This window comes from Staurois parvus, unplaced genomic scaffold, assembly GCF_062004578.1.
Source record: "Staurois parvus isolate SC_StPar_1 unplaced genomic scaffold, SC_StPar_1.0 ptg000131l, whole genome shotgun sequence".
In the NCBI taxonomy this organism is placed as follows: domain Eukaryota; kingdom Metazoa; phylum Chordata; class Amphibia; order Anura; family Ranidae; genus Staurois; species Staurois parvus.
In genome coordinates this window covers 7,519,508-7,535,359 of record NW_028317927.1, presented here as the reverse complement: position 1 = coordinate 7,535,359, position 15,852 = coordinate 7,519,508, and the positions used below count along the sequence as shown (strand labels likewise).

The 15,852-nt window shown below is 41.5% G+C and overlaps 1 protein-coding gene across 2 annotated transcripts in view; it reads right to left on the bottom strand.

The window, feature by feature from the left end:
• Positions 1 to 15,852, bottom strand: part of RNF13 (ring finger protein 13) — a 138,182-nt gene that overhangs the window by 47,162 nt on the left and 75,168 nt on the right. For both annotated transcript variants that reach the window (XM_089672587.1, XM_089672586.1), the window contains exon 5: positions 2,084 to 2,171. In XM_089672587.1, the coding sequence (XP_089528713.1) occupies positions 2,084 to 2,171 (88 nt within the window). The remainder of the gene's footprint in view (positions 1 to 2,083; positions 2,172 to 15,852) is intronic.

Here is a 15,852-nt window from a genome sequence, read left to right as displayed (position 1 = left end):
CTCGGTGACCTGCTGTGTCACTGGACACAACTGATCACGTGATAAAAGGACGCTGTAATTGGCCTTTTACCTCTTCATGTGATTAGCTGTGTCGTTTTGACACAGAGATCGCCGGGTGCGTGCCTCCGGGGGCACACATTCTGGGAGGATGTTATATGATACTCTCCCAGAACTGGACAACTGCGCTGTAGCCATCATTCGGAATACATTTTGGCCAAAATATATGAAATTTGATTTTCAGTCTTTTTTCATTTATATTGAAAAAAAATTAAAAAACCAGTGGTGATCAAATACCACCAAAAGAAAGTGTGAATTTTTTTTTTTTTTTTTATAAAACTTTGTTTGGGTACAGCATTGCATGACCATGCAATCATCAGTTTGAATAGCGCAGTGCCGAATAGCAAAAAATATCCTGGTCCAGAAGGGTGTAAATTATTAATGGACTGCATGCAGCAGGCTATACACTCCACCTGTGCTCCCTTGCATCAAACAGACTTTTTTCTACTGTACAAGGCAAACCAACTGTGTATATGAGCCCTAATGGGTATATAAGAGCAATTATTTTTAAAGGGTAAGGAAGGGCTAGATACTTCTGTCAAGTTTTTATTGCCATGATTCCCAATGGCACAATCTGTCCTTGTATGTGTACTGATGGCAATTATCACCAAGACAGAATTGCAAATGGAAATCCAAAATTGACACACGGGCGTAGCTTAGCAGCAGTAAGCCGTCTTGCACTACTGCCAGGCTACTGGAGTGGGGGTGGAGTTGTGGGGGTCCTTCTGGCCAGTCCCAGGAAAGTGATGCACAGCAGGCTCCAGTTTTCCCATAAATACTAAGCAGCAGCCAGAGCACTCCTCTTGCTGGGATCTTATTATCTACAGTATTGCTGTAGCTACACACTGCCCTCACCCCGAAAACCTCTCTCTGCTGTCTAGCAAGCTCAGTGCTGCCTCAGTGATTATTTTTCTTTCATAACTAGTTTGAAACTGACTGTTGCAAATTTGTATACATTCTGATTGGTGTGTGCATTCATGTGATACCTGTGCACAAATGTCTGCTCCAGGGACTTTTCCTGGTTCACAGTAATGCGGTGTGGAATTCTCAGCGTTTTCAGTGCGAATTCCACACCGCATCAGAATAGCACCCCGTTCATGCAAACAGTATGTTAACAGCACTCCGAAAGCGGTCCACAAAACGCGGTGTGATGTGCAGAATCAGATGGCATAGGTGTGAATACCTATGCGATCCAATTCTAGTGCGGACCCAAAAAAGGGTCCTGCACGATTCTGGTGCGGTGTGATTAGAGCCATACAAAATGTATGGCTCCAATGGCACTGCACACAAATCGCATGTGATTTGCGCAGGAATGCGGTGCTGTTCCTGTGCGAATCACATGCGATATACAACACAGATGTGAACCCAGGCTCAACATTAAAAATCAGAATTGAAAATACTCAGATAAATGGAGTTGTAACCAATAGGCACCAATCAGATTTCACCATATTTGGGGAAACATTAAAAAGAAGTAGATTGGTTGCCGTGGGATACAAATGCAAGTGTGTGGTATTTTTCTTCTCTCCAGTTTTATTGGACAAGCCCTATAGCTCCTTATGATAATAAGTGACGGATTTAAAATGCTTCTAAAGATCCCCATTTTTTTCAATGCATAAAGCAGGGAAGGTTTAGAATGGGGGTTGGCAACAGGTCATGGCCATGTTGGGGCATGGAAGGTTTTGGAAGAATTTACCGGGCCCTGGTCCCCCTAAGGTTAAGAATCACTGTTTTAAGGCTTTAAAGAGTTTTAGTTTATATTAGACATCCAGAAAACCAGCTACTCTGATAGTTCATAAGTGTAATGTATTTTGCAATATAAAAAAGTACTGTTTGATTTACCCTTGCCATACTCCATAACAGCATATTTGACAGCTGTAATACATTTTAATGAAATTACAATAACATTTTCATTATAAAAAAAGAGCTAAGGAAATATCAGTCATCTTCTGTCGGGAATTGAAGAATTTTTATAGTTGCACATGATTCAAATTTCAGAAGCAGAGAAAAATGCACACGGTATACGTACCATCATTGGACCCCATGCTGATGAGTTCATCGGAGTCCACATTGTAAACAACAGCAGCCTTGTATCCAGCTCTCTGAGCATTCAACACCTATACAGAGAGAGACAGAACGTTATTTTCCAAATCTCACACTTGTAAAAGTGAGAACAATTCTGGCTGGCTTAGTCACACCATTCTCTGCTGTGATACAGAAAAATGATCTGTCCTCACAAAATGCTCTTTACCAAGTACATGCAAACACAACCTAAGTATTTTATTTCATCCTATGCATAGACAATTTACTTCATTATCACTACTTGGCAATACTATCACAGCCTCAGGAGGATCATACTGGAGGCTGCTGGTGCAGCAGAGGTTCTTACTGCAGATGCAGCTGTGGCTGCAGGTTAGGGATGACACAGCATAAGTTCAGACTGTGGATAACACGGAGACTTCAGGTGCTGAAACAGTGTACAGGGGGCACAGAAGAAGCAGAGGCGGAGGTCGTGGGTGCTGCAGAGGCTGTGACAACAGTAGAGATGCCAATGAAAGCTGCAGTGAATGCTTGAGAGATGTAACACATTGTGGATGCTAGCTGAGGTGCAGAAGAGCAGGTTCAGGTGTGCAGGTGTAGCTGAAGTTCAGCAGAGGCTGCAAGGGCAGTGGGGATGCAGCAGATGCTGCAGCAGAATATATATATATATATATATATATATATATATATTTATTTTAGGTGGGTGTATAGCAGGAATATACATATATGATAGTATCCTATACACATTTTCATTTAACTACCCAGATTAAAATCTCTTCTAGTGCAAAAACTAGCTTGAGAGGAAAAACAGAAACAATTAGAAGACTGAGAGTGCATATTTGCGTATAGGACTACGAGCTGGTCCAAACAAACTAATACCTTCACTACTAGATGTGCCCACTGTGTGCTAAATAAACTGTATATAGCCTGAGCTACAGCTACGTACAGTATACAGCGCTGTGTTCCAGAAGCAGTACGGGAACCTCCCACTACAGAGATAAAATAAGAGTTGGGCTGAGTGTTGCTTCTATGAATGAAGACAAAGCTTCATCTGACTGGCTGATGCAGAGAGAAGGGTGAATGACATCATGATCTCCTATTCTATTTAATTCATAATACACAATGCTCTTTGTGAATAGCTGAGCAGGGCTCAGTCCAACTCCATTTTGTTCCACAGGATGGGAAGTCAAGGTCTCACTACCCATACACAGTACTGTATACTGTATTTAGCTGAGGCTACATACAGTTTATACTGTGCACAACAGGAACCTCTAGTAGTGAAGGTAATAGTTTTTATTTGACCAGAATGACACAAACTATTCAAACTTCATTAAACCTAGAGGTCAGCTTTAAGAAGGCTTGCAAGCACCTATCAACAGGATCCTTAAAAAAGGGAACAAATTCAATAGGAACTGTGAGATGTTTACTGAGACTTGAAATTTCTTCTTAAAAGAGAAGTTCACTTTTCGTAACATGTTACACCCATATTCAGGATGTAACATCTTACAATCAGACCAGCCCCTGCCCCCCACTTTGACAGCTAGCAGGAAGTCTTCTCCCCCCTCACTAGCTGTCAAAAAAAAAAACAAAATGTGGCTAAGCTGGGCTGCGCCACTCATTCACAGTCCTCTGTGAATAAGAGGCTACAAATCCTGACAGCCTCAGTGGCTGTTGGCTTGTAGCCCTCAATGAACAACCACGGCACTGTGGTGTACAAAACCACAGCACAGAGCAGGTAAGTATGCCATGTTTGTTTTTTTAATTGCCTTTAATATCACTTTAAATATCACTTTCCATAGTATAAATCTCAGCTAAAAGTGCACAATCAATCTGTGCATATATAGGAAAAGTCTTTTTAGACATAGCCAGCCTTACTGCCCAGAGGAGCTAGTCATGGTTTTAGTGTGATACATGCTGCTAGGCAGAGACTAGTGTGCAACACACCAGTAGTGTCTACAGCTGAGAGTATCTGGAGCAAAGCTGTAGCTCATATCTCATATATGCAGGGGTGGGAAAATACTATTTTTTTCGCTGCAGGGTTCTAATACTTTCCTCCATACCCTCAAGCAAAAGGAGGTTTTACACCTGGCTCATGAACAGGGTCAGGGTAAATATAGGGGATGTATCATTTTGGGCCTCTGGAAACCAAAGGTTCTAGGAGAGCCAGGAGTTTTCTCAGAATTTAGACAGTGTCAGAGATATATGCTTTTGTTAGGTCCCATGATGTGTGTCTGAGAGGAAGTTAGAGTCAGATACTGGGAGCGATGTCATAATAGGACATTGCTCCGTAACAAGAGAACAGCGGGTGGTCTGGGTCTGGATACAGAAGCCAGGTGCACACAATGTTCCCATGGCTGTGTCTTAATAGTAGATGGAAGTACAAGTACAGCAAAATATGTGCATTTTACCGCATGCTTCTGAGATTAAAGTACAACTAAAGGCAAAACTCTTTTTTTTTTTTTGTTAGTTTTGGATAGAGAGGAGAGGGATTAGAACTCCTGTCAAATATGATTGCTGTTTGTGCCTCCATTAAGGGGATTCACCCTATTTGTCCTGTTTACTATTATCATTGAAAGTAAGAGAAAATTCTAAATATATGGTTGTGTCCAGAAAAGTAAGAGACAAAATCTTCCAATGAGGACACTGGTTCTGGTGACTTGGGGCTCCCCAAGGAATTCCCTTAATTTGCACGGATTTCCCCTAACGTCCTGTTTGGTTATGGGACAGGAAAAGTAGGGAAATGTCCGCAATAGCACACAGATGGTGAAAAAAAAAAATCTGAGAAGGGTTTTAGCCCTCCATTGCTCTATGCAAAATAATAATAATACGAATAATCTGCTTGTGCTGAGAAACACTGGAGACAAAATGGAAGGGCTACCACAATTCATCTATCATTGTCCTAGTGTGCTACACATTGCAGATAGTTAAAAGCTAGGAACTGCTGTCAATATACAGGTAAACCGTATCTTACCTTATCTACAATGATAGGCCTTCTACAGGGCTTGGCCCGTCATGGTGGCCATACCCCTAAAGGAGTCTTCAGTGTCTGGGAGTCCTAAAAATGAGCCACTGCCCTGGACCTGCATAACGCCCTGCGGCTGGCTACAAATGTTGCACTACATGCCAAGGTGAGCATCTGATGCAGGATTCAGTGCCCAAAGCAAACATTAAAAGCCGGCCCTACACAGTGGGGTCTGGCTACAGTCCCCAAGGCTCACAATTAGGGTAATGATCCAGAAACTGCTAGATTGCTAGATAGCTCAAGGCAATACACAGTCACATCTTGACACAAGCATAAAGCCTAACTTCAGGTTTCTTGTGACTTTAAATAGTTTGTGGAATACAGCATGGGTGTACAATTTATACAGTGCTTTCAGTGGGCACATCTGATAGTGAAACAAATATGCCAACTGTGCCATTAAAGTCACAAGACTTTAAAGCTGAATATCGCAATTTTTACAGTTACATTTGTCCAGCTTGAGCCCATGTAAGTAGATATGTGCCATACCAGTAGAAGGTGGTAATCAATGTAGTAGGCACTGCTTTTACAGTGATCGCTGCAAGCTTCCAGGTACTGTGCCAAGTGGCTGCCCTGCTACTTACTGAACACAGGAGGCCACCACAGGTGCCATTCAGAGAACACTTTGCATTTTCTCAGTGAATGCAAAGTGTTCTTTGATTGGACAAGATGGAGATTTTGAGGTCACTGTCCCGCCCCACCACCTTATCCAATCAAAGAATGCTTTGCATTCACTGAAAAAATGCAAAACGTTCTCTGAATGGCGCCTGCATAGAGCAAGTGACCTCCTGTATTTACAATGCGGCCAGGCAGCCGCTTGGCTTTGACCAAATAAAAATACTCCAGAGAAGAGTGTAGCAATTGTGCATACAGAGATGGACGTGGTCATCCATCTTGTTAAGAATCTTCCATTTTGTATCATTTCTACTCCCAAATCAGCTTTCCTCATCCCCCCTCCCTCTCTGTTGAGTGACATGTGGTCTGTTTGATGCAGATCACAGGTAACAAACTCATTGGGAGGGCGTCATGGTTATAAATCCCACAACTAGCTGGTTCCCCTCTGTCTGCGAGACTCTTGTTGGAGAAGGGATCGTAAAGCCATAAACCGAGCCCTCACTGAGCTTCAAAAGATATTCCAGGGAGTCGTAAAACAGACTTACATTTTAAAACCCAGTTTTCCATATAATTTTATATCTCCAAATAGGAAATAATTACCCAAACTTGGAGCACATATTCGGTTGGCTCACTCTAATACAAATCGCCTGATACATTACAGCCCCTATATGACATATACAGGAAAGCAGAAAATTATATCTCCTTAACCACTCAAGCAGGTATGTCATATTTCATATCTAACCGCTCAGCAGATGATTCTGGGTATTAATCTACTCGTGGATAGAATATTACATGTACCTAGGAAAAGTTATTGGCCATAGTATAATTTGTGAAGGATTTGGTCATAGCATTAGCTCCCCGCCCACACAACCCCCTCCCCAAATGAGGCGATTGGTTCTATGCTTCAAGGAGACACCCTGTGGAGTTCCTACAAAAAGCTAAGCTATGCTGAGCAAAAGTTGAAGAATTTCTCCCTTTTAACATTGGAACTAACGTTGGGAGATAAGACATCCTTTTGGCTCATGAAACCTGATCTGCTTAAACCAGGATGTTTGGCAAGTACTTCCCTAAATTCCTGTTACCTCTTTGCTGTGGTATTGCTCTATGTATATTTATATATATATATATATATATAGGCTACATCTTTTTCTGTAAAATATTTTTATTGAACCCTTTTGACCTTTTAGTAATAAATCTTACTTTCTGAAAGTGTTTAACTGTTTCTAAAGCTCTTTAATGCAAACTAAGAATCCCTGCCTCTGAAAAGCGCTAACGTGTGTGTTTTAAACTTTGGTATATCTCTGCCTATGGTGACAGTGGTATACTGATGATTATTCAAACATCATAGTGCTATTGCTGATATTGCCGAGTTTCCTCTTTCTCTGTACAAAAAGGAGGTGGTGGCAGTGTGAAGGGTTAATTGCGTAATTAACCTGATCCAGTAACAATCGTTCCCAGGCTGCCGGCACACAGGTTGTGGTCCATTAGCTGGAAAATCTTTGCGCAGGGTGCAGCTGGGCGCGGCATTGTTACGCACATGACAGCGCGGTTTTAGATTGGCTAGTCCTTCGGCCACGAGTTTGGTGAGAAGGGCTGGGGTCTGACGCCGCGATCGTCACAAAGAGGTCCATCATCCAAGTACCCTAGCAAAAAATTTGAGTCTCACAGAGTGGACAGGGTTATACAAGTACACACTAGAGCTGGCCCTAGCAAGTTTCTGTCAGTCTCCAGTCAACTGAAAAATAGCCTAAATATAAACCATGGTCTATGAATACAAGTTCTTTTACAAGAAACTTTTACAAACTAAACTGAAAAAAGGGAAGTTGGAGTGAAAAAAGTAGAATCCCCAGATCCATTATTAAAATCCACACACAATTGTAAAAAAATTAGGCCTTTTTTAAATATTTCTGTAGACACAGAGCTCATATACCGTATTTTTCGCCGTATAAGATGCACTTTTTCTTCCCCAAAACTGGGGGGGAAATGTAAGTGCGTCTTATGGAGCGAATATGGAGCGGCCGGTCCAGTATTTCCACCGCGGCCGTGTCAGAATACCGGGCCAACCGCTCAGCTCTGCAGCGGGACCTTACCTGTTCCTCTATCCAGTGGTGTGCTGTCTTCCCGGCTTCTGTAGTGTGGGCACTGGGCATGACAGCCGGGTGCCAAGTGAGCATGCGCAAGAAGCGGTGCTTTTTGTGAATGGTAAGGCGGTACCTGGGACACATGACAGATCCCAGAAGCCGCCGGACCAATCACAAAGCGCAAGTGCTTCTCGCTCATGCGCACTGGGCACCCGGCTGTCATGCCGAGCGCCATTACAGAAGCCGGGAAGACAGCGCGCGGCTGGATCGAGGAACAGGTAAGATCAAACAAAAACTCTGCGGAAGTAAGAGCGGGTACCTGTCAAATTCAGGTACCCGCTCCCCACCTCCCCAAAGGTCAGCAGTCATCTGTGCTGTCCGCAGTCTCTGGTCATCCCTGTGCTGTCCGCAGTCTCTGGTCATCTCTGTGCTGTCCGCAGTCTCTGGTCATCCCTGTGCTGTCCGCAGTCTCTGGTCATCTCCTTTACTGTGTCTGCAGTCCATTAGTTCAGAATTTTTTTTTTCCTGTTTTCTGCCTCTAAAACCTAGGTGCGTCTTATGGTCAGGTGCGTCTTATACGGCGAAAAATACGGTAATTTTCATGTTTGCAAGATGGTTTAAGTGACCCTGTGCATGGCTTAAGTAAAATCCAAACAGTGGTTCCCTGCAATAAAAATCAGCATGCGTCTTCTACCTTCCCCTGTTCAATGGTTGCAGCCTCCATCGGACTCTTCCACATGACACTTCCAAAAGTCTCAGATGGTTGCATCACCCACCGTGCACTTTAGTTATATTCTCCAACCCATACAGCTCTGCGGTTTCCTGTAGTGATGCAGGATTTGGCCCATAGATCTGTACATCATAGAGCACACAGGCATCTGATGCTCCTGGAATGTGGAAAAGCTGACAAAGGCTGCAGCAATTGAATAGAAAGAAGGGAGCAGATGTACCATTTAAAGGGTGAATGTAATACCCCTTCTTTCACAAGGGGCCTCTATTTAGAATTTTGAAGTGACTGACAGGATCACTTTGGTGTGATCATGCATTTCACCTATACCGGCAAGGTAATAGGTGAAAACTTCTATGAGGATCCTTATGAACCTTTACTTACCATCCAGTCCCTCTCCTGCTGTTCTGATCCACCAACAGAAGCTGCAAAAATACCTTGTCCTTTCAGGTGTGGTAAAAATAGGACAGCCATCCCACATTGCAGTGTTTAGTGCCTAAAAGTGGCTAATTGCTAGCCTGAACACTGCCACATGGAAATGAAAGCGTGCAGAGCCGTATATACAGTTGATTTCTGCAAGAGCTTGAACAGCTTAGTGATAGGGTAGCAAGTGGATATTAAAGAAACATTTAGGGTCCTCAATGTAATACACAAAGGTTGCTTTAAAGGAAAAATATTGAGATGAAATGTGGATGGACCCTTAATGACAAGTCTGAAAGAAAGGGAAAGGTAAACATTTATATTCACAAACCTGCTAAATTTCCCTCCATATTTCAAAGTAGCCAGTATTTTCTAGTTTAAAATGTATCTATTTAAAGTCCATCATGTGAACTGCAGGAGATGCTGTCTATGTCAGTCTCTCATATGGAATAGCCATTTACAGAAAAGGTCAATATACAGTCAGGTCCATAAATATTGGGACATCGACACAATTCTAACATTTTTGGCTCTATACACCTCCACAATGGATTTAAAATGAAACAAACAAGATGTGCTTTAACTGCAGACTGTCAGCTTTAATTGGAGGGTATTTACATCCAAATCAGGTGAACGGTGTAGGAATTACAACAGTTTGCATGTGTGCCTCCCACTTGTTAAGGGACCAAAAGTAATGGGACAATTGGCTTCTCAGCTGTTCCATGGCCAGGTGTGTGTTATTCCCTCATTATCCCAATTACAATGAGCAGATAAAAGGTCCAGAGTTCATTTCAAGTGTGCTATTTGCATTTGGAATCTGTTGCTGTCAACTCTCAAGATGAGATCTAAAGAGCTGTCACTATCAGTGAAGCAAGCCATCATTAGGCTGAAAAAACAAAACAAAGAGATAGCAAAAATATTAGGCGTGGCCATAACAACTGTTTGGAACATTCTTAAAAAGAAGGAACACACCGGTGAGCTCAGCAACACCAAAAGACCCGGAAGACCATGGAAAACAACTGTGGTGGATGACCGAAGAATTCTTTCCCTGGTGAAGAAAACACCCTTCACAACAGTTGGCCAGATCAAGAACACTCTCCAGGAGGTAGGTGTATGTGTGTCAAAGTCAACAATCAAGAGAAGACGACTTCACCAGAGTGAATACAGAGGGTTCACCACAAGATGTAAACCATTGGTGAGCCTCAAAAACAGGAAGGCCAGATTAGAGTTTGCCAAACGACATCTAAAAAACCTTCACAGTTCTGGAACAACATCCTATGGACAGATGAGACCAAGATCAACTTGTACCAGAGTGATGGGAAGAGAAGAGTATGGCGAAGGAAAGGAACTGCTCATGATCCTAAGCATACCACCTCATCAGTGAAGCATGGTGGTGGTAGTGTCATGGCGTGGGCATGTATGGCTGCCAATGGAACTGGTTCTCTTGTATTTATTGATGATGTGACTGCTGACAAAAGCAGCAGGATGAATTCTGAAGTGTTTTGGGCAATATTATCTGCTCATATTCAGCCAAATGCTTCACAACTCATTGGACGCCGCTTCACAGTGCAGATGGACAATGACCCAAAGCATACTGCAAAAGCAACCAAAGAGTTTTTTAAGGGAAAGAAGTGGAATGTTAAGCAATGGCCAAGTCAATCACCTGACCTGAATCCGATTGAGCATGCATTTCACTTGCTGAAGACAAAACTGAAGGGAAAATGCCCCAAGAACAAGCAGGAACTGAAGACAGTTGTAGTAGAGGCCTTGCAGAGCATCACCAGGGATGAAACCCAGCGTCTGGTGATGTCTATGCGTTCCAGACTTCAGGCTGTAATTGACTGCAAAGGATTTGCAACCAAGTATTAAAAATTGAAAGTTTGATTTATGATTATTATTCTGTCCCATTACTTTTGGTCCCTTAACAAGTGGGAGGCACATATGCAAACTGTTGTAATTACTACACCGTTCACCTGATTTGGAAGTAAATACCCTAAAATTAAAGCTGACAGTCTGCAGTTAAAGCACATCTTGTTCATTTCATTTCAAATCCATTGTGGTGGTGTATAGAGCCACAAATGTTAGAATTGTGTCGATGTCCCAATATTTATGGACCTGACTGTAGGTAATGTTATTATCCTAATGTGATGTCAAAAGGATGGCAAAAGATAGCAACACATTAGCAAGGCTAAAAACATTCCAGGAACATGTAACCAGTGTTCTTTATTAGGGGGGGAAAACAAATTAAAGAGGATCGGTCATAACAGGAAGATCAGAGTTGCCAATGCTGACTTGTTTTCCAGATGCTCTGGTTCTTTATTTTTTGTTAATACTTCATCACCGACCTGCAACACGCATGTGCATATAAGGAGCCCTGAAATCTAAAATGTTCATGCTTTGGTCAGGTCAGCGACTCCTTAAGAAGCATCAGGATCAGTGTTTTCTAGCAGAAGACTATAGATGTTTACTGATAACAGCAATTAAGCACTGTTAATCATCACATACAATAAATATGCAGTACAGGAAATGCCAACCCACCATAAGCACCAGTGTGCTTAATTATTGCATATATTCAGCAAAAAAGGAAAACTCCCATACCCACATGTACTGTAATAAAGTGAGGCTTGGCCTGAAAGAAAAATCACTGCAGGTCTAATTGTACAAAAACACATTTTACAGACGGTAACACAACAATTTGTGCCAATAAATGCGTTTGCAAAATGTTCAGTAAAGTATAAAACAAGTTTGCATATAAAGTTTTCAGCAAGGGAGGCTTATATATAAGTACAGTAATTGCACATGTGTCCATAGAAACGCAGAGTGTCAGGATACCAGTATCCTGTACCCATAGTGATCTCCATGTGCTATTATACCTTCTATCCCTAAGCAACCTCGCCAGATCATTAGAATAGTAATGTATTCAGGACAAAGAGGAATGCAGCAAGCAGGCTAGAAAAAAAAAAAAATGTATAGTGGAATGAATACACAATGTTAATTGTGCTGTCATCTCAGTAATGCGGGGTCATTATACATCCATGCTTTGTGATGCAACACCATGCCATGCAAAAAGTTGTTGATCTGTAAACATCTCTAGAGGCCAGGGTAATAATTTAGAATCCCAAGAGACACAAAATGTTCCAAAGCATCTTTTACAGTTACAAAAAAGAAATTTCATACACAACAACCAATACACCAAAACAGGGCAAAACAATACATACAGGGGTTAAAAAAAACATCCACAAAAAATAAATAAAATAAAATTATATAATAAAGTGAAGGAAATAAGTATTTGATCCCCTGGTGATTTTGAATGTTTGCCCCCTCACAAAGAAACAATCAGTCTAAAAATCAAATGGTAGGTGTATTGTAACACTGAGAGACAGAATAGCAACAAAAAATTCAAAAGAAATGCGTGTTTAACAAATTATGCACAGATTTGTATGTTCATGAGGGAAATAAGTATTTGATCCCCTTCACAAAACATGACTTGGTTTTTGGTGGCAAATCCCTTGTTAGCAATCACAGAGGTCAGACGTTTCCTGTAGTTGGCCACCAGGTTTGCACACATTTCAGGAGGGATTTTGGCCCACTCCTCTTGGCAGATCCTCTCCAAGTCATTAAGGTTTGGTGGCTGACGTTTGGCAACTCGAACTTTCAGCTCCCTCCACAGATTTTCAATCGGATTAAGTTCTGGAGACTAGCTAGGCCACTCCAGGACCTTAATGTGCTTCATCTTGAGCCACTCCTTTGTTGCCTTGGCCGTGTGGTTTGGGTCATTGTCCTGCTGGAACACCCATTCACGACCCATTTTCAATGCCCTGGCTGAGGTTCTCACCCAAGATTTGACGGTACATTCATCGTCCCTTTGATGCGGTGCAGTTGTCCTGTCCCCTTAGCAGAAAAACTCCCCCAAAGCAGAATGTTTCTACTGCCATGTTTGACAGTTGGGATGGTGTTCTTGGTGTCACACATACATGTACATATACACAGAAATACACACGCACAGACACATGTACATACATACACATGTACACACAGACACATGTATATACATACATGAATTGGTCAACTGACTCTCCAAACAGATTTCTTCCATGAAAAGGCATATGTGTGAAGTGTCTTTTACAGGTGGCTTCCACTGTCTAGGCTTTTAGCCACAATATTCTACACATGTGAATGGAGGTAAGGGATATTCTGAAAATTTGTATCATGGTATGTTCTAGGGCATACACACAAAAAAGCAGAGCAGAAGGTAACTGTTGTAGTTGCGCTGTTAAAGGGTCATGTTGGTTGTTCATTGCCATAGTCCAGTTAGCTACAGTTTGACATACTGTAATTGCAGTGAGAGCTGCTTGCAGGGCCAAAGTAAAGAGAGCCCTTAAGAGCATCTCAAACTTTCTATCCTCAGAATCTTTGAAAGAAGGATCATCTTCAATAGGTACAGTGAGGTGTTTGCTTAAGTTTGAGACAGGAGTATTAAACTACAGGGTTAGACTTTTTCTCCGCTAAATAGAGTTCAGCAAAGACTTTGGGAGGAGTGAAAATCCTTTCTAGAGTGATCATTGCCCTGTCTATCTGTTCATCAACAGGGAATGCCACTGGGGATTTTTACAGGTCTCTGTACCCAAAAGGGGCAAAGCAAGACAGAGGAGAATCAAGCTGCACAACACCAAGGAATTTGTGGATGGCAGCAGTGAGCTTTTCCACATTGGCAAGCATGTTGCATTAAGCTCCCTTTTCAATAATGCGCAAATCTGGGGGAAGGAAAATCTTCTGCAACTTCCTCCAATTCTGCCTCTGTGTCTGCCCGGTCCAGGGCATGCATATCAAGATCTGACTCAAGTAAACAAATGAGAAAAGAAGTGTGGTATTTTTGAGTCCTGAGCAAAGATGGCTGTATTGGAGCAGTTATTTTGAGGAAGTGCAACATAGATACAGAAAATTCTGCTTTTGTCAGGTAGCTTGCTTGCTGCATGCCTGAAATTTAGCTAGAATCGGATGCAGAGAATGGTGTTAGAGTCAGCTCAGATTCCAGTGCAAGGTGAGCATCGTCACTGAGATTGAGTGCTGTGTGGGCTTCAGCAGAGCAAACGCTTGCCTGCAATTTTGAGTGGCTTACTTTCGCCTGGTCTCCATCATAGCTACATGTGGAAGTATTCCCGTGAGCTTATTTTTATTGAATTTGAAGTGCCACATAGCGACATCTGATTTTTGCCTTTGCATAGCTGTGTGATGACGTGTGGTGCCCTCCAATGCATACCGCATTTTCCCACTCTGTGCCATATATCACACCATGAGTGAGCCCTTTTAGTCTGAAAAGTTTCATGTCATGCCAAGGACAACCACTTTTCATGAGGAATGAAACATTGTTTCAAGGAGCTATATGGGTACACATTTGTCCACATCTTTATACTGAGAGCGGTATTAGTTGTTCCAACTCATATCCAAATAGATTGATATAGCAGCAGGATTCCATACCTTATAAAGTAATATGCAAGAAAATGAGATGCTATGTATGTGTATAGGTATGTGTCCTGGTTTACTAATACATTGTTTTCAGAAAAGATGCAGAGATACACAATATCTCTCGTGAACAAGAATTTAGCTGTAAAAGACTGCAGCTTGCACATTGTAAACTCTGTAACATGAATTAGAAACCATCGCCCCCACATTCCTGCTCTCCTGTGCAACCACATAAAAAAGCCTGCAAACCTAATTCTTTCCCTGACAAAATGGAGATTGCATGTCTAGTTCTGAGAGGTGCTATGGACAGAACCTACAATACAAACTGGCCTAAAACTAATAACATTTACAGACACATCTGAGTGGAAGACAATTCTGGAAAATCTCAAATATCCATTACCAAGACATACAGATTTTCTGCACACTGCTGACCTCTTGCTGCTAATAATACGGAGTCAAATCAGAGCTTAATGAGTTTCAAAGAGGGCAAATTGTTGGTGCCTGTTTATCTGATGCCTCTCTGACTGAAGATGTCAATTTATTTGCAGTGTCGCAAGGTACAGTATCAAAGGTTATGACAGCACATACAGTTTCCAGGAAAATGCAATCTGATAAATATAAGCACAGTCGACATGGTCAACTAACCAAAAGCAACGAAAGGACATTGCACAGGATTGTGACCGGGTATAATGCAGGCCATAGACGGGGAGAAAACCGGCCATTTTTTTTTTTTATAGAAAAACGAAAAATCGGTCATTCACTCGGCCGACGTTACCACCATTGCTGTAAAAAAAAAGTCAGCTGATTTTCGTCCAGTCTACGGCCGGCAAATATAATAGCGGTGTCCCTGCAGAGAGCTCCTCTATTATATTTGACAGAAGAAATAGAATATGAATAAGAAAAGAAGAAATAGAATATGAATAAGAAGAAGAAAAGAAGAAATAGAATATGAATAAAAAGAAATAGAATATGAATAAGAAGAGAAAATAGAATATGAATAAGAAGAGAAAATAGAATATGAATAAGAAGAGAAAATAGAATATGAATAAAGCAGAAAAAAAGAAATAGAATATGAATAAGAAGAAAAAGTTGCAATATTGTATCTATTTGTATCCATTTCGGATACAGATGTTTCTATTCGGATACAAATAGATACAATGTTGCTATACTTTTAAATGTCAAATATACTAATCAGACTGAACTTTTTTTTTTCTTCTCCTTATTCATATTCTATTTCTTCTTTTCTTCTCCTTATTCATATTCTATTTCTGCTTTTTTTCTCCTTATTCATATTCTATTTCTTCGTTTTCTTCTCCTTATTCATATTCTATTTCTTCTTTTCCTGCTTCTTGCCGGTCACTGCTCATGCACATTTTTTAAAATCGGTAAAAAGATTGGCCGATTTGTCCATCATTGCTGTGAAAATCGGCCGGACA